This window comes from Emys orbicularis, chromosome 6 (genome assembly GCF_028017835.1).
Source record: "Emys orbicularis isolate rEmyOrb1 chromosome 6, rEmyOrb1.hap1, whole genome shotgun sequence".
Classification (NCBI taxonomy): domain Eukaryota; kingdom Metazoa; phylum Chordata; order Testudines; family Emydidae; genus Emys; species Emys orbicularis.
The window spans coordinates 77469562-77491849 of NC_088688.1; the positions used below are offsets into that span (position 1 = coordinate 77469562).

The 22288-nt window shown below is 41.9% G+C and overlaps 1 protein-coding gene across 2 annotated transcripts in view; it reads left to right on the forward strand.

Moving 5' to 3' along the window:
- Positions 1-22288, forward strand: part of SNX24 (sorting nexin 24) — a 140915-nt gene that overhangs the window by 97068 nt on the left and 21559 nt on the right. For both annotated transcript variants that reach the window (XM_065405946.1, XM_065405945.1), the window contains exons 4-5: positions 14779-14873; positions 21155-21187. In XM_065405946.1, the coding sequence (XP_065262018.1) occupies positions 14779-14873; positions 21155-21187 (128 nt within the window). The remainder of the gene's footprint in view (positions 1-14778; positions 14874-21154; positions 21188-22288) is intronic.

Below are 22288 nucleotides of genomic sequence, written 5' to 3' on the forward strand. Positions count from 1 at the left end.
ATTCAACTTATTCATAAATGATCTGGAGAAAGGGGTAAAAAGTGAGGTGGCAAAGCTTGCAGATGATACTAAACTGCTCAAGATAGTTAAGACCAAAGCAGACTGTGAAGAACTTCAAAAAGATCTCACAAAACTAAGTGATTGGGCAACAAAATGGCAAATGAAATTTAATGTGGATAAATGTAAAGTAATGCACATTGGGAAAAATAACCCCAACTATACATACAGTATGATGGGGGCTAATTTAGCTACAGCTAATCAGGAAAGAGATCTTGGAGTCATCATGGATAGTTCTCTGGAGACATCCTTGCAGTGTGCAGCGGCAGTCAAAAAAGCAAACAGGATGTTAGGAATCATTTAAAAGGGGATAGAGAATAAGACGGAGAATATATTATTGCCCTTATATATATTGATGGTATGCCCACATCTTGAATACTGCATACAGATGTGGTCTCCTCATCTCAAAAAAGATATACTGGCACTAGAAAAGGTTCAGAGAAGGGCAACTAAAATGATTAGGGGTTTGGAACGGGTCCCATATGAGGAGAGATTAAAGAGGCTAGGACTTTTCAGCTTGGAAAAGAGGAGACTAAGGGGGGATATGATAGAGGTATATAAAATCATGAGTGATGTGGAGAAAGTGAATAAGGAAAAGTTATTTACTTATTCCCATAATACAAGAACTAGGGGTCACCAAATGAAATTAATAGGTAGCAGGTTTAAAACAAATAAAAGGAAGTTCTTCACACAGCACACAGTCAACCTGTGGAACTCCTTGCCTGAGAAGGTTGTGAAGGCTAGGACTATAACAAGGTTTAAAAGAGAACTAGATCAATTCATGGAGGTTAAGTCCATTAATGGCTATTAGCCAGGATGGGTAAGGAATGGTGTCCCTAGCCTCTGTTTGTCAGAGGGTGGAGATGGATGGCAGGAGAGAGATCACTTGATCATTACCTGTTAGGTTCACTCCCTCTGGGACACCTGGCATTGGTCACTGTCAGTAGACAGGATACTGGGCTTGATGGACCTTTGGTCTGACCCAGTACGGCCGTTCTTATGTTCAGGAGTGCCCAGATAGGGCTCAGGGCTCCAGCCATCACCAGTCTCTGGCAGGGACTCTTGTAGCACTTCCTTCTGACCAGAGCTGTTAAGGCTTTACAACCAGAATATACTGTGTTATGCCCAGCAAGCCAAAGGCTTTACACCTGCCATCCATTGTGTTATCCCCAGCAAGCCTCTCTGTCTAAAGGCCAGCCCCCGTCAGTTGATCTCTCTCCAAGGGCTATAAACAGTGTATTGCCTGCAGTTACAAGTTACCACACAGCTCTTTCTAAGGAAGCATGTTTATTCTTGAGGCAAAAGCATTACAGAGAAAACATACCAACCCCATCCCCAACAACAATAAACAGATTTAAACACACAGTAAACATACCATCAGTCTTCTGGGGCCCTAGCAGGCCAAAGTCTTTCCAACACATCCACAAGAGTTAGTGCCCCCTCGGACAGAAGGTCCTGTCTATCTGCTTTATCAGAAAGAAGGCCCTGTGTCAGTTCAAACTCATTGTTTCATACCAAAAAACCGTTCTTTGTCTGTTTGTCTCTGGAAAACCTGGCTTGAACCAGTATATGCAAAACACTCCAGGTGGTGGTACGTCTCTAGAGTAGTTTAGTCTCAGTGATCACTTCCCACTGTTTTTAGTTCTTGAGGGAGCTGTGGTGACCCTCCCCTATGGAGTAGAACACAGTCATACATAAACCATTCATAGATTTAATACAATATGGTCTTCAAAGATACTGCATGCGATTTCAGTACCTGTCACAACATGAATGTTTGTCTAATTTTTTTAATCTTGCTAAACTTTTGGTTCTTCTCTTAGTTCTTGCTTCAGTGACTTCCTCAGTTTGACTATACTGTTACATGGTTGATCTTCATTTTAAATTGGTTGCTATTTTGTTTTGAATATCTCCTTGCTCTTGTATTATTGGTCCTGGAGAATAAAAGCTCTTGAGCAGTTACTACTAAATTGTTAGTTATTTGCTTCTATCTTATGTCCCCTTATATTCTTCTCCTTTTCAATTTAAATAATCATCAGTGTTTAAAAGCATGCCTTCTATACTGTCCCCACATCCGGATATTGACAAATAACTTTTCATAGCATAGTTTTATTTTGGTCTTTGATAAAGACCAAAAGTAATCTATTACTTTTACACTGTATGTATAAACTTCCACGTTAACTTTTTAAAACAATAAGGGTTGCTTCATATGCTTTGACACATCTTTACATTTATTTCTGCTCTCTGTCTGTATAATGCTACCTTGTTTCAAAAGGTCCATCCCAGACTAGTTAGATGTTACTAACCTTTCGTGTCAGCTGTTTGTCTCACAACACTTACAGGAGGGTAAAGGATTACAACCATCATAGTAAATAGAGAATATTTTAATCTTGGCTATTAAAATTTTAAACATTAAAATGTTTAAAAATCTTGGCAGTTTTTTAAAATTATTTATTTTGCAGAGATTAAACCTTTTTAGTCATTCAGAAAGCAGATGCTTTTGAATCAGTATTAGTGCTGTCAGTGTAGCATTGCTGCATTGTTGTCACTTTAATTAGATGTCACTTTCTAATGGGACAAGGGAAATGTTTTAAACATAAGAACTAATATAAACAAGAGCTAATTTAATGTGATCCAGTATAGCTGGACAAATCTAAATGTTATTAAAAGGCATTTCATGGTTACAGTTCTTTTCTACTGTAAAACTGTTTGTTTTCACCATGAAAACATTTTCACTTTATTCCTGTTATATCTGAGTCATAAAAATTTGTATAAAGAGAAAATAACTTCTGTTTTCCCCAAACTTTGTAGCTCCCACAGCCCTCCAGAGTTTAAAAGCGCTCCATAGACTTTCCTACTGGCTCTTTGCTCCTGTGAAAACAGTTTACATAATGAGCTCTAGAATTCAGATTGCACAAAATACTATACAGTAGAATTGTCTGTTAAACTGTGATAAATTCCACTTTACAAAAAAATAGAATTATATACTACTTTTGCTTAACACAGACAGACAAATTTCTAAAGTAGCCTTTTCTGAATGCAACATGAGTGTTAGTTTGCTTTTTGAAAGATGCTTGAAGTAAGCTCCAGAATTTTTAAAACTGGGTACACTTATTTTCTTTCAGTGGATTCCCTAACACATTACAAATTATAATGAACAACGCAGACTCTGGATTCAACCAGATACTTTGTGCTGTGTGTGCTACCATTTTCCTGATAAGATACAAATATTCATACACACTTACATGTTTTTCGTTAATTGAGTGATCCCTACTTTATCTCTGCACAAATTACACAACTAGAAGTTGTGGAGATTCAGGCTTGAAGCATCTCCTTGGAAATGAGTGTGTTAACCCCAAGTGTAGTGAATTCCCTACTCTTTCTGCATTCTCTTGTTCTGACTTGGTGTGGGCACCTGCTGCTTAATGTAATTAGTTTCAAAGGGAATGTCACATCATTTCTCAGAAGTTTATTCTGACCCAAAACCTCTAGTAAGGAAATATCATGGAGACAAAACAAGAAAAGTTACTGTGGAGCTGAATTGCATCTTTGCTGCAGTGCTTTGTGGTTAGCATAGGGAACGATGTAAATGAGTGAATTAAATATTTCTGGGTCTTGTCATGTTTGTGTGCATATGCATGAAGTAGTCAGTATTGTGGAGAGTAATCTCATTTTCTTAGAAGTTGTTGTTTATAATTTTTAACCTTCCACCTGACCCTCATCAAGGCCCACAACCATAAAATGGATATTGTGGAGTTAAGGCTGCGGAACATCTTTCTAATGAAATAAAAACCCATCAGATAGAACTGCCATTTCAGGGCCATTTTTAAACTATAGTCCAGTTGAATTCACACATTTTTACACATTATTTTACTAACAATATCCAACATGCTACAATATTTATATTTCATCTAAATACAGCTGCACTGGCAGAGGAGCCTCTGTAGGATTGGGGAAGAGCTCCCTATTTCTGAATGCAGGAATGTGGTTCTCCTGGATTTGGCTTCTCTCCATGCAAATAGTGACAGGGAGGTCTGACTCCTTCTGTGAACCCATTTTTTCAAACTTGGTTGTGCATGTACTCTTCATTAAGGACTACAGTATTTCCGTGACAAGAATTTTTGGGAAAATGGGAGAAATTTGTTCTAGTGACTTTCACAAAACTCAAATATAAGTGAGAGGATGTTGCTCAACCCTTCTGAAAAATAAATTAATCTACAGCCAGAGAGGAGCATGGAAAATTTCAACCAAAAAGTATGTGCTGCAGTGTTGACGATTCAGGATTTAACCCTGCTGAATATGTATGATGGAGGGGTTATTAAAAAAAGCTAGGTAATTACCCACCAAAAAATGCATTAAAGAACATTATTTATTCAAACTCTTGAAAGTTAGGAATGACCAGAATTAAGGTTTCTTGTACAACTTTAATTTGGCCCCTTTGTTCATATGCATTATGACACAGTCTTTAGTTACATGATCACCTGCTGGTTTTTTCCATGGGGCCTCTGCCTAATTCAATGAACATACAAGGAGTCAGAATTCAGTTGCCCAGACAACGGTAAATCTGGTATTGTCCAGCCACGCTGAAGGAAAGACAGGAGGCAATGGATGTGGTTAAATCAGGCCACAACTTTATTCAGTTAAAATATCCAGCAATACATTTGGCAGTGCAGGTAATCCTTTCCACACAGTTCCCAACCTGGTCCCAGCCATCCCAGTCCTGGAATCCCAGGCCCTCCGTATGAGGGTTAAATGGGCTATAAAAGGAGGGGGGATCAGCTCCTTGCTGTACCAGATGTAGGAGCCCCAAACCCAACTTCCCCAGCTCCCTTAAGGAATGCTTTCCTCTAAATCCTATTTTATCCAATAACCATATCACTTCCTTTTTCTGTGAGTATGGGCCTCCATGGCCATGTTGGGATCCCTAGGCAACCTATTGTTGGCAGTTCTCTAGGACCCTGACCCCATCCCATTGGGATGATAGGGAGACCCAAACTTTTCCTCCCCAGCAGCAGGAGAAAACATTTGAGGAGCAGGAGTCCAGGGTGGACAAAGAAGCCACGCCTCAGACCACCATCTTGTCCTCTTCTCCAGATGAGGCCCTGGTGCCTCTTAGCCTCCCCCCCCCCCCCCAGCCGATGATTTTCGCAAGTTCCAAGACCTTGTGAAATGGGTGGTAGACTCTCTACAGATATGCCTTGAGGAGATCAGAAAAACCCAATACAAGCTACTGGACAAAAACAGATTGACAGAGCCAGACGAGTACCCAGAAGTCACCTCCTACAAGACAGGCCCAACAAAGAAAATAACAGAACACCACTAGCTGTCACCTTCAGCCCCCAACTAAAACCTCTCCAGTGCATCATCAAAGATCTACAACCTATCCTGAAAGATGATCCCTCACTCTCACAGATCTTGGGAGACAGACCTGTCCTCGCTTACAGACAACCCCCCAACCTAAAGCAAATACTCACCAGCAACCACACATCACTGAACAAAAACACTGACCCAGGAACCTATCCTTGTAACAAAGCCTGATGCCAACTCTGTCCGCATATCTATTCAAGTGACATCATCATAGGACCTAATCACATCAGCCATACCATCAGGGGCTCGTTCACCTGCACATCTACCAATGTGATATATGCCATCATGTGCCAGCAATGCCCCTCTGCCATGTACATTGGCCAAACCGGACAGTCTCTACGCAAAAGAATTAATGGACACAAATCTGACATCAGGAATCATAATACTCAAAAACCAGTGGGAGAACACTTTAACCTGTCTGGCCATTCAATGACAGACCTGTGGGTGGCTATTTTACAACAGAAAAACTTCAAAAACATACTCTAACGAGAGACTGCTGAGCTGGAATTGATATGCAAACTAGATACAATCAATTTAGGATTGAATAAGGACTGGGAATGGCTGAGCCATTACAAACATTGAATCTATCTCCCCTTGTAAGTATTCTCACACTTCTTATCAAACTGTCTGTACTGGGCTATCTTGATTATTACTTCAAAAGTTTTTTTTCTCTTACTTAATTGGCCTCTCAGAGTTGGTAAGACAACTCCCACCTGTTCATGCTCTCTGTATGTGTGCATATATATCTCCTCAATATATGTTTCATTCTATATGCATCCGAAGAAGTGGGCTGTAGCCCACGAAAGCTTATGCTCTAATAAATTTGATAGTCTCTAAGGTGCCACAAGTACTCCTGTTCTTTTTGCGGATACAGACTAACACGGCTGCTACTCTGAAACCTGGATTCTGAACGCTGCGACTCCATCTAGAGTTGCCCTCCTCATTAACAAGGCTCTACTGGAACCCACTAGAACCATCTGGCAAACCCCAGCTACAGTGACACCCACTTGTAAAAGGGCTGACAGAAAAATATTACATCCCCCCCAAGGACTCTGAATCCTCTTCTCCCACCCATGTCCCAATTCTCTAGTTGTTCTTATGGTGAACGAGTGGGGCAAAAACCATCATTATAAATCTACCCCATACAACAGAGATCAAAAGTGTCTGGATCTCTTGGGAAGGAAGGCCTACTCATTGGGTACGCTGCAATTTCATATTGCATATTGCCAAGCGTTGATGGCTAAGTACAACTTTACCAACCAAATGAAATTTGGGTCATTTATTGAGCACCTTCCCCCAGATCAGAGAGAACAATTCCAAGCCACTGTTGTTGAAAGTTCCTGGCACAGTCATCTTTACAGGAGGCACACAAGGCTGCAGACATTGCAGCCCATTCCATCTCTGCAGCGATGGAGATGCATAGGGCTTCCTGGCTGCAATTGTCTGCCTTCCCAGGGAAGTTCAAAATATGGTTGAGGATCTCCCATTTGATGGACAGAAGTTGTTTGCAGAGTACACTGATGGGTCATCACATACCCTTAAAGATTCCAGGGCCACAGTATGCTCGTTAGGCATCTGTACTCCTGCAAACAAACGGAAGTTCAGAAGATCGCAAACTGCTTAGAGATCCCACTCTATACAGTTCTCTGGATTCCAGACACCCATGGAACCCCTTCCCTAGCAACCAGCACAGGTTCCAGAGAAACAGACTCTAACCCAACTGATGTGGCTCCACAACAGGCAAATATCATCAAAGGGACAGTTAAGATTTTGAATTCCCACCTCTCATTAGCCTGTCAGCTTCACTGTTTTGCCCACTTTCCCCCATTTGGAAACCAACTCTCTCACTTCCAGCATGCGTGGGAGCATATTGACAAATTGGTGCTGAAAGTTATATCATTGCGCTGCAACTTCCACTTTACCTCCCTTCCTCCTCCTCATTCCCTTTCCCTGTCCCTCTTCATTGACCCCTCTCACAAGCCCCTGCTGAGGCAGAAAGTAAACACCCTTCTTCATTTAGGAGCAATAGAACTGATACCTGCTCAATGTAGGGGAAAGGGCTTCTATTCAGACTATTTCCTCATACCAAAGAAGAATGAAGGATGGAAACCATTTCTAGATCTAAGGGCTCTGTATGTGTGTATATATATCTCCTCAATATATGTTTCACTCTATATGCATCCGAAGAAGTGGGTTGTAGCCCACGAAAGCTTATGCTCTAATAAATTTGTTAGTCTCTAAGGTGCCACAAGTACTCCTGTTCTTTTTGCGGATACAGACTAACACGGCTGCTACTCTGAAAACAGATTTGTGAGACCCCAGAAATTCAGGATGGTGATCCTAGAAGCTATACTTCCTTCTCTAGATTCAGGGTATTGGTTTTTGGCCCTTGAACTCCAGGATGCATACTTCCATATAGTGATGCACCCGTCTCACAAAAGATTGCTCTAATTTGTGGTAGGCCAAGATTATTTCCAGTATTAAGTGCTCCCCTTCAACCTCTCCTCAGCTCCGAGAGTATTCTCAAAGTTTCTGTTGGCAGTGGCTGCCTACCTCCGTCGCCAGACTATAGTGGAATTCCCGTATGTCAACGATTGGGTACTCAAGAGTCGATTCTCAAGGACAGTGCATTTTTGTTTTTCGACCTGGGCCTCCAGCTTGAACATAGAAAAATCCACATTAACACCCATTCAGAATATACAATTCATAGGGGCACTTCATCTGGATTCCCTGGCATCCAGATCATCTCTTCCCATGGACAGGTCTAGACATTATTGACCCTCATCAAAACAACTCAAGACAGCCCCCAGACCTCAGTCAGAAACTGCCTTCGACTTCTGGGTCAAATGGCCACTTGCACTTTCGTGACAGAGCGTGCGAAGTTACACTTCTGCTGTTTCTGGGGTGGCTCAGAACAGTTTACTCATCAAACAGGCGCAGTCTAGACAAGCAGGTGTCAGTTCCTCAGCGGGTGAAGCATTCCCTAGACTTGTGGAAGATTCATCACAATGTAGGGGCAGAGGTACCCTTCCTCTAGCCAGCACTGACAGTGACTGTAACCACAGATGCCTCTCTTGGGCTTGGGGGCACACCTCAGCTCCTTAACAGCACTGCTTCCTGCTGCTACCTGCTCTGTCCAGGTAAACTTTCCCCTTCCTTCCTCTCTACTACCAGTTGCACATGGAGCCCTTAAAGGGGCAATTACCCCTTTTCTCATGGCCAGGCGGACAAGGACCCGCATGCAGTTGCAGCAATCACATTTCCTAATTTTTGAATATTTGACTTTGCAACCTGAATAATGTTCTTTTAATGTAGTTTATTTGTATGTAACATGTATTTAGCTCTTTTAATCTTTCTTCGTAAGACAGTTTACCTTATCCCTTATGTATCTTTGTTTCTTTTCTTTAAATTCCCTCCAACATCTTTGATATTAAGGTGATCAGAACTGTACACACATTCTGCGTATGGTCTCACCAGTGCCTTGGGGAGAGGGACTGTTACAGTACTGTTCCATAATGGGAAGGTTCCGTGCATTCAGCCAAAACTGCAGTGATTATTTTATTCTTTTGCCTCCATGCAATATTACAAATTCATACCTACTCTGTGTTTTTGTTTTTTTCTCACGTTTATTTTTTTTAAAAGCCTGGTAAAATATTTGTTTTTTTCCCATCCTCGCCCATGACTTTTCAAACATAATTACCTACTTCCTTTAACACCCTAGGATGCATATCTTCTGGATGCATATCTTCTGGATGCACTGATGAGTGTGTGTGTGTGTGTGTGTGTGTATGTATATATATATATATATATATATATATATAATTGTTTTCTCATGCATTCTAGTACCTGCTTGTTTTCAGAAGCTGTACTGACAAGATCTTAATTCTTAATTGTCTATTTTTTGTTGTTGAAGGTTGACTTTTAAAAACCATGTTCGCAGCTCAGGCAAAATCAGTGTTGATTTTGTTTTTCTTCATCATTAATGGCCTGCTTTCTCTACTACTTTTTCCCAGGATATCCTTTATTAACATTAACCATTTTGAATAGCATTAACTTATTCTGCTCTTTTGCTTCCCTTATCTTTTTTCATTTAGCTACTCAGCATTCTTGCTTGATTCCATCAACTGCCGTTTTTGTTCTGTTTTTTGTTTTGTTTTGTTTTTTTGCCTGGGGCGGCAAAAAAGCTAGAGCCAGCCCTGCACAGAACCTGCCCCCACTCCACCCCTTCCTGCCCCCTCCCCTGAGCCTGCCATGCCCTCAACTCCTCCCTCCCAGAGCCTCCTGCACGCCACGAAACAGGAGGTGTGGGGCGAGAGGCGCTGATTGACAGGGTTGCTGGTGGGTGGGAGACACTGGTAGCGGGGGTGGGAGCTGATGGGGGGCTGCTGATGTATTGCTGTGGCTCTTTGGCACTGTACATTGGTAAATTCTGGCTCCTTCTCAGGCTCAGGTTAGCCACCCCTGGCTTAGGGGCTTGTATCCTCCCTCTACTTTTTGTCCCCCTTCTGTCCCTCCTTCATAGTTTGCACGCATCACTCTTAACATTCCATTTGTGAGAATTTAGTTAAATAAATGTCCACTAAGGTTGTGCTTTCCATTTAGCATCACTTCTACTTCCTCCTGCATATTTTCTATATTTCTTGCATTTTCTATACACATTTAAGTGTTTCAGTGCCTCTTTTTATTCTTATGCATTCACATTTTGCTGAAGAACATTTTTGGGGGGGAGTGGCATGTGCTTCTAAGTATGTTAATTAGGTAGAGTGAAAATAACATTGACCCAGAACAGCATACAATAATATGCTTTATTGAAGAAGAGTGAAATTCTTCACTATGGAACCATGCTGGATAAGAAGCAAGCATTCTGATGTGATTAGCAAAAGCGTATCTGCTATTGCTTTTTCAGGAAAAGAAAAGATCATTCTTAGAAACCAGGTTTTTTCATGTAGTCTACTTCTTTTTAGTTTAATATGTTCTTTTGCTAACCTTTTTATCATTTCATAGGATTGTGTAAGCAGCTGCTGGAAAGCAGGTAAATAGAAGAATATAGACTCTAAAGCATTCTAAAAGCTTGTAGGTTTCAGTCCCAGTGGAGACTGTCACTCCAGCCTACTTACTGTAGCTAGGATGTATTGATTTTTTTCTCCCCCATTTTTAGCTGCACCACTGAATTAGGTATTGTGAAGCATCCTTCCTTGTGAAGAGAGGAAAAACTGTCATGAACTTTTTCACCCTAACAATAGGGCATCTCAGACTAAACCAGAATGAAAGGAAAAAGCTTTAAGGACTCTTAGAAACTCTGCAACTTAGCTCTCCATACTGACTCTCCTAACTAAAAGGTGTTCCACAGATCTTGAGAAACTATGATAGATGATTGGAAGGAATGAATTTTTAAAACTGTTTTGTTAAAAAATAATCAGTCAGTAAAAACAATGCATTCCTGTAGCACAATCTTGGAAGGTTAGCAAACTGGTCTTGTCCAAGTTTTCAACAAGATGTTCAGTTACTGTTATAATTGGCTGATGAGTAGGTTTGGACCTAACTAGAATGCCAGTGTTCGATTTCACAGTGTCCTCTGTGAAGATATGTCACCATTTATGCTGGCTTTAGTGACAATTTTCTAAAAAGGAAACTCGTGGGAAATCATTATGCTGTTTATATGTCTCCCTTGCTGGAGAGCATTATCCTGTGATATTTTAGCACTGTTTTCCACTGCATGATGGCATCTAGGTAAGGTTAAGGCAGAACAAGTCCCTCTGCAGTTTTGTGACTATGTTTTACTTACTGAAGGAGAAAAGATAACTGACAATTAAGAATTTGGGATGTCACTGAAAGAACATGTGCAACTAATCAATGACATCCTGAGGGAACATGATTTTATGAAGCTGATAAAGTAGAAAAATCTGGATTTTAGTGTTACATAATAATAATTGCACCCTTTTGATAAAAAAGACATTTCTAATGATGTAAACACTAGTATTTCCAGTGTTATATTTTTCAGGAGCATGCAGTGGCTTATTAAAATATGGCAGGAATTGGTAAACAGCTTTTTAAAATATGTGAAGAAAACATGGTACTCAACACAGATGGAATTGACCCATTTGAAAAAATGTTTTTCTGGAGTCACTTCCTAAATTATTTGCTTTCAGTAGGCTTATGTGTTTTAGTTCTCTTCTCATTTTGGAGAGAGAACATATATGCTGCTCTTGTTTCTTAAATCAGCTTGTTAAAACGGCACAGGGTTTGGAACAGGACTAGCTATGGTCTTGCTAAGTAGAGTTTAAATACGGTACATTGAAAAATCCAGACATTAATTTATAACCTTACTGTGATCTTTTCCTGTTTCATAGATATGTTTTGGAGTTTGTAACACAAGTCTTATATAGCTCGCTGTGCTCCTATCTAAAACGTATAACCACATACTGGACTGAAAAGTGGCTTTATTTGTATGTGTTTTATCACTAATTTTATCACATAGTCAAGAAGAAGTACTTCTTCTGCTTATCTGTTATTTAAAGATTAAGGAGAATATGGTTTGTAATATATGCATTCTTTAAATAACTTTCTAAATGAGAGTGTCTAAAATTTATGATTGCATTGCTTGTTCAGGTAAATGGAACTAGTTATGATTGTAGCCCCTACTTATTTGATTAATTTGATTAATTTTTTTAATTGCAAGTCTAAAAGAAATACAGCAAAGATTAGAATTGTTACATATGTTGGTCAGTTGTCATCTGTGCTGTCTTTCCCTGTTTTCAGTTTCTCTTGCAGCTCTTCCATTATATGGCATACAATGGCATACAAATCAAAGGGCCAAATTCTATACTAGCCCAGCAGAGAATTTGATCCCAAATTAGGATTATTCTAGAATGTCATGATTTATTCCTTAATGTTTCTGGAAGTATGTAAAATATAGCTATGACTTTTTGGCATGCATTATCTGGAAAATGTACTGTAGTTCAATGAAACCGTATTTGTATTTCATTGCTTCATGACAGTCTGACAAAATGCCACATCAAATCAAGGTGGGTTATGTCGGTCTGTCTTGCAGTTCTGCAGTTTCAGGTTTGCTGGTTGCCAAAATAAAGGGCTTGAACAGGTGCTAAACTAATGGGAGTAAGATCCTGAAATGTCTAAGGAAATAATGTCCATCGGAGACCTTGCAGTTAAACAAATTTAATGAAATCATGGGTGCTGTATAACTAGTTGTCCAGGCTTGGGTTGATTTGACTTGGAATAATTGAGTGAGCAGCAGCAGCAACAACAAATAAGTTTGCTTCAATAATATGTTAGCATCATCAGAACAACTTCTCTTGTTCAGTGACATGTCCTTCCCCTCCCCCCACCATCTCTTCTTTCTTCTAAATTTACCGGCAGCCGACCTCACCAAGTCACTCAAATTGCTCTAACATGGTGTATGAAAAACTCAAGAAGTGGAACTAAGGGATTGTGCATAAATTACAGATGCCCTGAAGCAGCTCTTGCACACACGATTTTTGGTGCAAGATTGATTAATATTAGTAAATTGTTTTTGTTTGAGCAAATAGTGCACATTGTTATGCAATTCACATGTCCTTTGAATAAGCATCCCCCTCCACCCCTCCTCCCATGCATAACTTGAATGCAGAGCAAGATGAATTTTGCAGCACCATAGTGCTGATTTCACAGAATGTAAATGAAGAAGCATTTAATGCTGCATCCTCATTTAAAGGTGAACTGAAAGGCTTTGTACCAGCCAAGACTTGAGAACTTTGTTTCTCTTGAAACAAAGAAGTGGTGTCACGGTAAAACAGTTTGGGAGCTGCATTCTCTGATCGAGGGTTGTTTTTATTAAACACGTTGTTATGACATCAGATCTTGCTGGAGAAATATGGAACCCTGAACTCAGGTCCCGAAAGAAGAGTAAAAAAAGAACTGATGTGCAGATATCTTATTTTAAAATTTATTTCTATTTTTATGTCTACCCATATTTTATGGTAATGTTTATGAATCGTAACTAGCTTTTTTTGTTACACAAATAGTTGAATTGCTCTTTCCCCACATGTACTACTGCACAACATTAACCAAATTGAAAAATAAGCTTTTGTATTGTATAAGGTTAGATTACATACAATAGGAATGTTGGCTCATGAGCTTGTATAGTGTAATGCTCCCTCCCATTACCAACCTTTGCCTCTTGTTTTCTCACCCTGTCACAATGGTTCTGTTCTAACCAAGGGCCCAATCCTGCAAGCACAGTATGCAGCTTTACTTGTGTGAGTAGTTTCCTTTGATCAAACTTTACTCATGTGAGTAAAGTTACTCATATGCATTGTTTGCTGGATTAGGCCTCTGAGATGGAAAGCTCTTCAGCAGAGTGACTATGCCTTTTATCTGTTAAGTGCCATACATCTGTATGGCTTTTGTAGTAACAAGTGGAGATGTTCAGCAGTATGAGTGACAAGTGAATAGGGCCTTAATCCTCCAGAGAAACCATGACATGTATTTGTGAACTATTTTATTTGTCTTATGTGAGGAGTGGAGACCAGCTACGAACTGCCTCCTACCAGTTACTATAAAACTGTAGAAGTCTATCGTGTTCTTAAAAAATCAGCCTGTCTCTCGTGAATGGGTATTTAAAAATCCCATTTACCTGTTGTGTCCTTTTCTATTAAATCTGTTTCTAATTAATTTACTAATTTACTCCTAAAACTACAAATCATCTGTTTGGTGAAAAATATTTGGGAAGGGGAATGGATTCCAGGCCATACATTATTAATATGAAACAGTATGGCAGGTCTAGATAGTAGCTCTTTCACCAGGCCTTTGTCATTGGTGACCACACTATAGATGTGACCAGTGCATTGTAAGCCAATCTGTCAAGCCAAACAAACAACTCACCTTGTTAACATTCCCTAAATCTTGCATTAATAACACCGAGTAAGCCCAGGAACACACAGGAGAGTTCCTTTTTCCTACTGCCATGATGGATGGGATACTTTCAAGTGCTGGAAATGAAGTAGCTGAGGTCATTAAGCATGTGCTGCTGTTGATTTTGATTTTAAAAGGGGACAACAAAATCAAAATTTTATTCTGAAATGAATGTACCAAAAATCAAATTTAAGCTTCAAACTTATAGTAAACCTTTTCTTGGATAAATGTTTGTCGCTGATACTGGCATGGGAAAGGGCAGTCTTGCATCACCATAATCTGACATAATCTCAGAATTTAGTAACACGGATTGTGGTATTGGAAGATGTTGTGTGACTAGAAAAGAATTGGAGTAATTGTGGTTTGCTTATTAAAAGTTATTGTTAGAGGATAAATAAAAATAATGAGAAAAGAACTGAATGATATTGTGTATTTTCTGTATTACAGACTATCATTTTAGAAAATGAAGATCTCCCCAAAATATTTCTAGACTTCCTGAATGTTCGGCATGTCCCTTCTCTGCCGAAAGCAGAAAGTTATGGGTAAGAACACATTAACTAAAACAACTCCAAATGTTCAGAAAAACAAGGCAGAGCTGATTCTCCTCTCGCGCTGTATTAGTTCTCTGACGATTTAACACCATTGATTTTAAATGGACTTGCTGTTAACTTACACCACTATAACTAAAAGGAGCATTAGTTTCATTGTGGGTGTATTTGCATAGCTATAAAAACATGGTAAAATAAAATACATCCTGTACAAAGACAGAAGGGTGACATTTATTGTATATCCATTGAAAGCAAAGCAGAAACAGGCTTAGATGAGAGCAAGATAGAAAAAATGGGATTTTTTAACAGATCTTTGAAATACCTACCAAAAAATTTTTTTTAAAGAAATCCACAAGATTTCCAGTCTGGGGAGGGGCGGGGCAGGGTTTGGAATCTGCTTTTACTTATATGGGGGCAAATTGTAACTGGTGACCCTCAGTGCATGGCTTCCCCCATCTCCATGGTGGCATAGACTATACCAGTGTCCACAGTTCCCTTCCAGGAAAGAGTTCAGGGTTGGTTTGGATGAAGGGGGCACGAAGATGAACATTATCCTCCCTTCAGTATACCAGAAATTCCCAGAATAATATAGTCAAATTATATTACATTCTGCTGTACTTTCCACTCTTAGGGTGCAATTCTCTGCTGTGCCTCTAAGAGGTGCAACAGAGAACTCATAGCCTTGGGGAAGGAGGGTGGGTAAAGAGGTTTAAAGCCATGTTTGTGCCATCCCTATCCTGAGCCTACCCACGGGCAGAGCAGACCCCGAAGTAATTTAGACAGCCCTTCTTTGGCTCCCCTACAGGTTGCATCACTGCCCGGAATCCCCACAGTATTGTGTGCTGCGGCCCTGCCCCGACCCTTTCCCTAGCATGCCAGGGCTTGAGATGGTCCTAGGAAAGTGGCCTTATAACTGTCTTCCACAGTTCCTGCACCAGGGAACCCTTCCCCAAGCAGATCGGGGGGGGGGGGGTTGGAGCCCCTTTATTCTGCTACAGCCCTTTTACCTGGTGTAAAGTGGCTGGAGCGTGGATAAGGATCTCACTCCCAAAGCCTAACTGTGGTCAAGGAAGTTGCCAGTAGAGCTGTGCTGTCAGTCAGTGGGGCTAGAGCCACAGCAGACCAGAACTGATGTTCGTCCATCGTTATCGATAAAGACCTCAACAACTCATTCTTTCGATGACCGGGCTCTGTGCGTCCGAAGATGACTGATCAGTCCGATTCGGGTGTGGAACGTCCTGTCACACGTCGGGCAGACATGTAATGGCACTGTCGATGATGTACGAGCAGCTCTGGACTTGCGCAGCTCACGCTTTTTTTCAGCCTCAGCAATACGCCTCGCCTCAGAGGTATTACTGCCTGTGTGAATGAGGCTGTGCCATGCTGAACGGTTCAGTGCGAAGGTTTCCCATGTGGCGGTGTTGATCTCGAAGAACTTCAAAGAGGTCTTCAGCGTGTCCTTGAACCGCTTCTTTTGTCCTCCATGGGAGCGCTTTCCCTGAGTGAGTTCTCCGTAGAAGAGCTGTTTAGGAATGTGTTCATCTGACATTCTCACAATATGTCTGGCCCACCTGGTCTGGGTTCTCATCAGCAATGTGTGAACTGACGGCAGACTGGCTCTAGTAAGGACATCAGTATCGGGCACTTTGTCCTGCCATCTGATTTTTAGAAGCTTTCTCAGACAGGAAATGTGGAAGTGATTGAGCCTTTGTGCATGACTCCGATAGACAGTCCATGTCTCGCAGGCATACAGCAGAGTTGGAAGCACCACTGCTCGGTAGACCTTCAGCTTCGTTGGTAGGCTGATCCCTCGACGTTCCCAAACATTGGAGCACAATCGGCCAAATGCAGAGCTGGCTTTAGCAATTCTGCAGTTTACTTCATCATCGATTGACACTGCTCGGGAAAGGGTACTGCCCAGGTACGTGAAGTGGTCCACTGTCTGAAGTCTCTGTCCATTTACAGTGATGGACGGTTCTGAGTACGGAGCGTGGGGAGCTGGCTGGTGCATGACCTCAGTCTTCTTGATGTTAATGGTGAGACCGAAGTTGTTGCATGCAGTTGAAAACTTGTCCATACTGGCTTGCATTTCTGGCTCTGTACTAGCATTCAGAGCACAAATATCGGCAAAGATTAAGTCTCGAAGTACAGTTTCCTTCACCTTGGTGATGGCACGCAGTCGCCTCAGATTGAATAGTTTCCCGTCAGTTCTATACTTCAGGCCTACTCGTTCAGTGCAGTGTTGAAAGGCATCAGTCAAAGTGGCAGAGAATATCATGCTGAACAAAGTGGGTGCTAAAACACACCCTTGCTTGACGCCGTTGGTGACTGGGAAGGCCTCAGATGTTTCACCGTCATCCAGGACACGAGCCATCGTACCTTGATGAAATTGACGTACCATTCGTATAAATCTGTCTGGACAGCCAAATTTCGACATGATCCTCCACAGGCCCTGGTGACTGACAGAGTCAAATGCTTTCGTGAGGTCCACAAAAGTTGTGTAGAGTTCACGATTCTGCTCTTGACATTTCTCCTGTAGCTGACGCACAGCGAAGATCATGTCAATAGTCCCACGTCCCTTGCGGAAGCCACACTGTGATTCTAGGCTGATCCCTCGACGTTCCCAAACATTGGAGCACAATCGGCCAAATGCAGAGCTGGCTTTAGCAATTCTGCAGTTTACTTCATCATCGATTGACACTGCTCGGGAAAGGGTACTGCCCAGGTACGTGAAGTGGTCCACTGTCTGAAGTCTCTGTCCATTTACAGTGATGGACGGTTCTGAGTACGGAGCGTGGGGAGCTGGCTGGTGCATGACCTCAGTCTTCTTGATGTTAATGGTGAGACCGAAGTTGTTGCATGCAGTTGAAAACTTGTCCATACTGGCTTGCATTTCTGGCTCTGTACTAGCATTCAGAGCACAAATATCGGCAAAGATTAAGTCTCGAAGTACAGTTTCCTTCACCTTGGTGATGGCACGCAGTCGCCTCAGATTGAATAGTTTCCCGTCAGTTCTATACTTCAGGCCTACTCGTTCAGTGCAGTGTTGAAAGGCATCAGTCAAAGTGGCAGAGAATATCATGCTGAACAAAGTGGGTGCTAAAACACACCCTTGCTTGACGCCGTGGGTGACTGGGAAGGCCTCAGATGTTTCACCATCATCCAGGACACGAGCCATCGTACCTTGATGAAATTGACGTACCATTCGTATAAATCTGTCTGGACAGCCAAATTTCGACATGATCCTCCACAGGCCCTGGTGACTGACAGAGTCAAATGCTTTCGTGAGGTCCACAAAAGTTGTGTAGAGTTCACGATTCTGCTCTTGACATTTCTCCTGTAGCTGACGCACAGCGAAGATCATGTCAATAGTCCCACGTCCCTTGCGGAAGCCACACTGTGATTCTGGCAGTAAGCCCTTCTCCAGGTGAGTGATCAATCGGTTCAACAGAACCCGTGCAAGAACTTTCCCCGCTGTAGAAAGCAGCGAGATTCCATGGTGATTGTCGCATACCTGGCGATTGCCCTTCCTCTTATAGAGGTGCAGGATGGACGCGTCTCTAAATTCTTGTGGAATGGTTCCCTGCTTCCAGAAGGACTGAAACAGCTCAGTGAGTTTCCGTAGCAGCACGGGTCCACCGACTTTGTACACCTCTGCTGGTATGGCATCTGACCCTGGAGCTTTGCCACTTGACAGCTGATTGATAGCTTTCTTCACTTCGTCCTCTTCTGGTGAAGCATATGGAGTCATTGACTACAACCTGGGGCATCTTGTCAATGGCCTCATCATTGATGACCGAGGGGCGATTGAGAATTGCTTCAAAGTGTTCAGCCCATCTCTGGAGAATCTGCGTCTTCTCTGTAAGAAGCACAGTACCATCAGAGTTCAGGAGGGGAAAACTTCCAGAAGACTGTGGACCATAGAGTGTGTTAAGGGCTTCATAAAACTGCTTATAGTCATTCCTGTCCGTATATGCCTGTATTTCATCTGCTTTGGCGCTCAGCCACAAGTCCCGCAGTTTGCGCAGTCGGTTCTGTACTGTTCTGCGAGCGTTGATAAAGGCGGTCTTCTTTGCCGCTGAGGATGGATCGTTTTGATATGCACGATGCATGCGGTGCTTCTCAGCAAGTAAGGCCTGGATTTTTGCATCATTTTCGTCAAACCAGTCTTGCCACCTGCATGTGGAGGGCCCCAATACCTTCGATGCAGCTGTATGGACAGTGTTGCGGAATCGCTCCCAGTCTTTCTCAGCGTCATCCTCAATATGAAGATCAGCAAGCTCATTCTCTAGGTCTTCCGCTAGATTTTCAGTGATGCGGCTGTTCTTCAGCTTCGACACGTTGATCCTTTTGAGAGCCTTACAGCCTTGTGGTCGTCTCTTCGGCATGATACGGAGCTTCATTTTGGATACTATGAGCCTATGATCCGTCCAACACATAGCTTTTGTAACCCTGACATCTTGTCTGTCCCTTCTCCTGATGATGACATAATCGATCAAATGCCAGTGCTTGGAACGGGGATGCATCCACGAAGTCCTGTTACGGGTAGGAAGGCGGAAGACCGTATTGCTGATCAGAAGGTCATGTGCTGCACAAGTTTTCAGCAGTAACAGGCCATTGCTGTTACACTTTCCCAATCCATTTTTCCCGATGACTCTTTCCCAGGCTGCGGCATCGCATCCGACTCTTGCGTTAAAATCGCCAAGCAGAATTAGCTTGTCTGTGCGGTGCACTGACGATAGCAGAGTATCTAGTTCTTCGTAGAATTTATCCTTCACATCCTCTGGGTTGGTCATTGTAGGAGCATATGCGCTGATCAGAGTAGCTTGTTTTCCTTTTTGAAGCGGAAGCTGCATTGTCATGAGCCGGTCATTCATACCCTTGGGGGAACTGGCAAGTTTCCGAACAAGATGATTCTTGATGGCGAAGCCAACTCCAGATTTGCGACGCTCATCACTGCTGCGGCCACTCCAGAAGAATGTATAGCCACCACCTGACTCAGACAGCTGTCCTTCATTAGCAAGGCGAGTTTCGCTAAGGGCTGCAATGTCAATGTTGTAGCGTGCGAGCTCTCTAGCGACAAGTGCTGTTCTTCTCTCCGGTCTGTCTGCCGTGATGTTGTCCAGTAACGTGCGCACATTCCATGTGCCAATAGTGATCGGTGTCACTCTAAGTTTTGTTTTTGTTCGACCGCTTTTATGGGATCCCCGCCAGCCGCGGTGTGCTGGCCAGGGTAAGGTAAAGCAGGCAATGTTTAGGGCACCTTTTCTAGCCCCCTCCTCATTCTACGGAGGTGAGCAGTGCAATCCTGAATAGGGCTGCTCAGTCACTCAAGAAGATGCCGAGCATCACTGCTGCTTCGGTCAGTGAGGAACGACCATTATGCCTGAGCCGTGCAGGTCCGCGGCTACAGCTCCCAGTGTATCCACACCTGCTGCTTCGTCGCTCGCCCATCGCCACAGGACTTGATATGATGTGATATGACCAGAACTACTATGGAGGCAAAGGGATCTTGGACAGGATTTGTGGGTCAGGTCTTTGCTTTCTTTCACACTGTAGTAAACACTGCCCCCCCCCCCCCAGCATAAGAATGCAAAGGAAACTGTCAGGGCAGCCTCATAGCCTTTTGTACTCCCTTACATGGGTGTTTCCAAAAAGACTTAGATCTGGGTCATGATTTTTCACAAAACCTTGTAATTGTAGTTTCAAACTGTGAGCCTGGGAAATCATTGTTCACATTCAATACATACAGAATCTCTTTAAGATATGTAGGGTTTACTTTACTTATCATACACTTGATACTGGTTTGAAAATGCTCATATAACAGCAAACATACTTCACTTATAGCTAATGTAATGTTATGTGTTATGCTGCTGTCAATAATAATAATATGAAACATAAATGTGCTAAATTTATTATCCCCCCAAAAATGTAAATATGCCAGCTTTGGTGATTTAGGGACAAGCTACTTGACACTCTTCTCTTGTAGTTAATGATGTCAACCAGAATCTCTCAGTGGAATTGTACCCCACCACTTTTATATATTTATGCATGTGAATCTATTCCAGTGAAATACATGTTGTCACTTACAAGCTGGGATCACAATAAAATCATGAGAGTTCTTCCATATTAATTGCATTGCATTACATAGCCACTGACCAGAAAAAGGGTCTTTCCTTTCCTAGCTGTTATTAACAGCTGTCTTTGTATATGGAGTTGTATGTTAATGTTGTTATAAGCAAGCATAATCTAATTTGTCTGCATTTTTGTTTTAGTTCATTTGATGAAACAGAATCTGAAGAATCAAGGTGAGCAATTCATAATTACTGCTAGCATTTCTAGACAATTAAATGTGGTGTAAGTAAATAAAAGCCATGCTTCCTTTGCTAATTTTCCTAAGGAAATTGGTTTAACAGTCTACTAATATATAAAACAAAGACACTGAAGTAATTAGATATATATGTATATATAGATAGATATAGATATATTTACACACATAAAGGGCATCCTACATTTGTTCCAGCAATTGACAAAATAACAATAGCTTGGCATTAAATGTTGGGTGAATTCATTAAACACTGCATCTGGTTTCATAAGCTGGACCAGATCTGTTTGTATTATGAATTGCACATCTCTCTCTCTAATTTATATTCTGGAATTTCTTACAGAAACAAAAGGGACACCTTCAGCTTAACTCTCTCTGTGAACATTTTTACCCCATGCTGGGTGTTGGTTGTAACAGGACTATAATTGGGGAAAAAATGAGATTTTTTCCATGCTTTTGACAGAACTTTGCATACGTTGGGTTTCACTGTATACAGTCAGTCAGTTAGTTGCTCCTGTTGTTTGCATGGGTCTTTCACATGGGAAGAGATGAATATTTAATAAAAACTAAAACCAGGAAAATCGGATTGTAAAATCTGAAAGCTTGGCAAGGGCATTCGGATATAGAACCTAAAATTACTTCTCATTTAAAAAGGAAAAAAACTACTCCTGCTCTGGCCCCTTTGCTCTACATAAAAGACTCAGAGCAGTGTGAACAGGCCTTAGCCTGCTACTGGTCGGGGAAGGTTCCCTTGACATAGCTATTGTGGACAGCAGCTATAAGGCTGCCTCCCAATTATACTCTCACAAGCCTTGGCGTAAGGGGTGTGCTGGGCTAGTATCTGGGGCAGGAGTATTGCACAGATTCCCAGTAGTTCTGTGGCCCATTGGGCAGCCCAGGAGGCTAACCTAATGTAGAGGTTGCCCCATGGTAGTCTAAATATTCTTACGGACCACAGAACAGCCCAGAATCAGGAGGGCTAAATGGTGGCTTAAAGCCATCATCACCGCTACCACCACCACAGGAGTGTGACCCCTTCACCTCATATTTCAAGCTGATGCTGTCATGTTAAGTGTCACTAAGC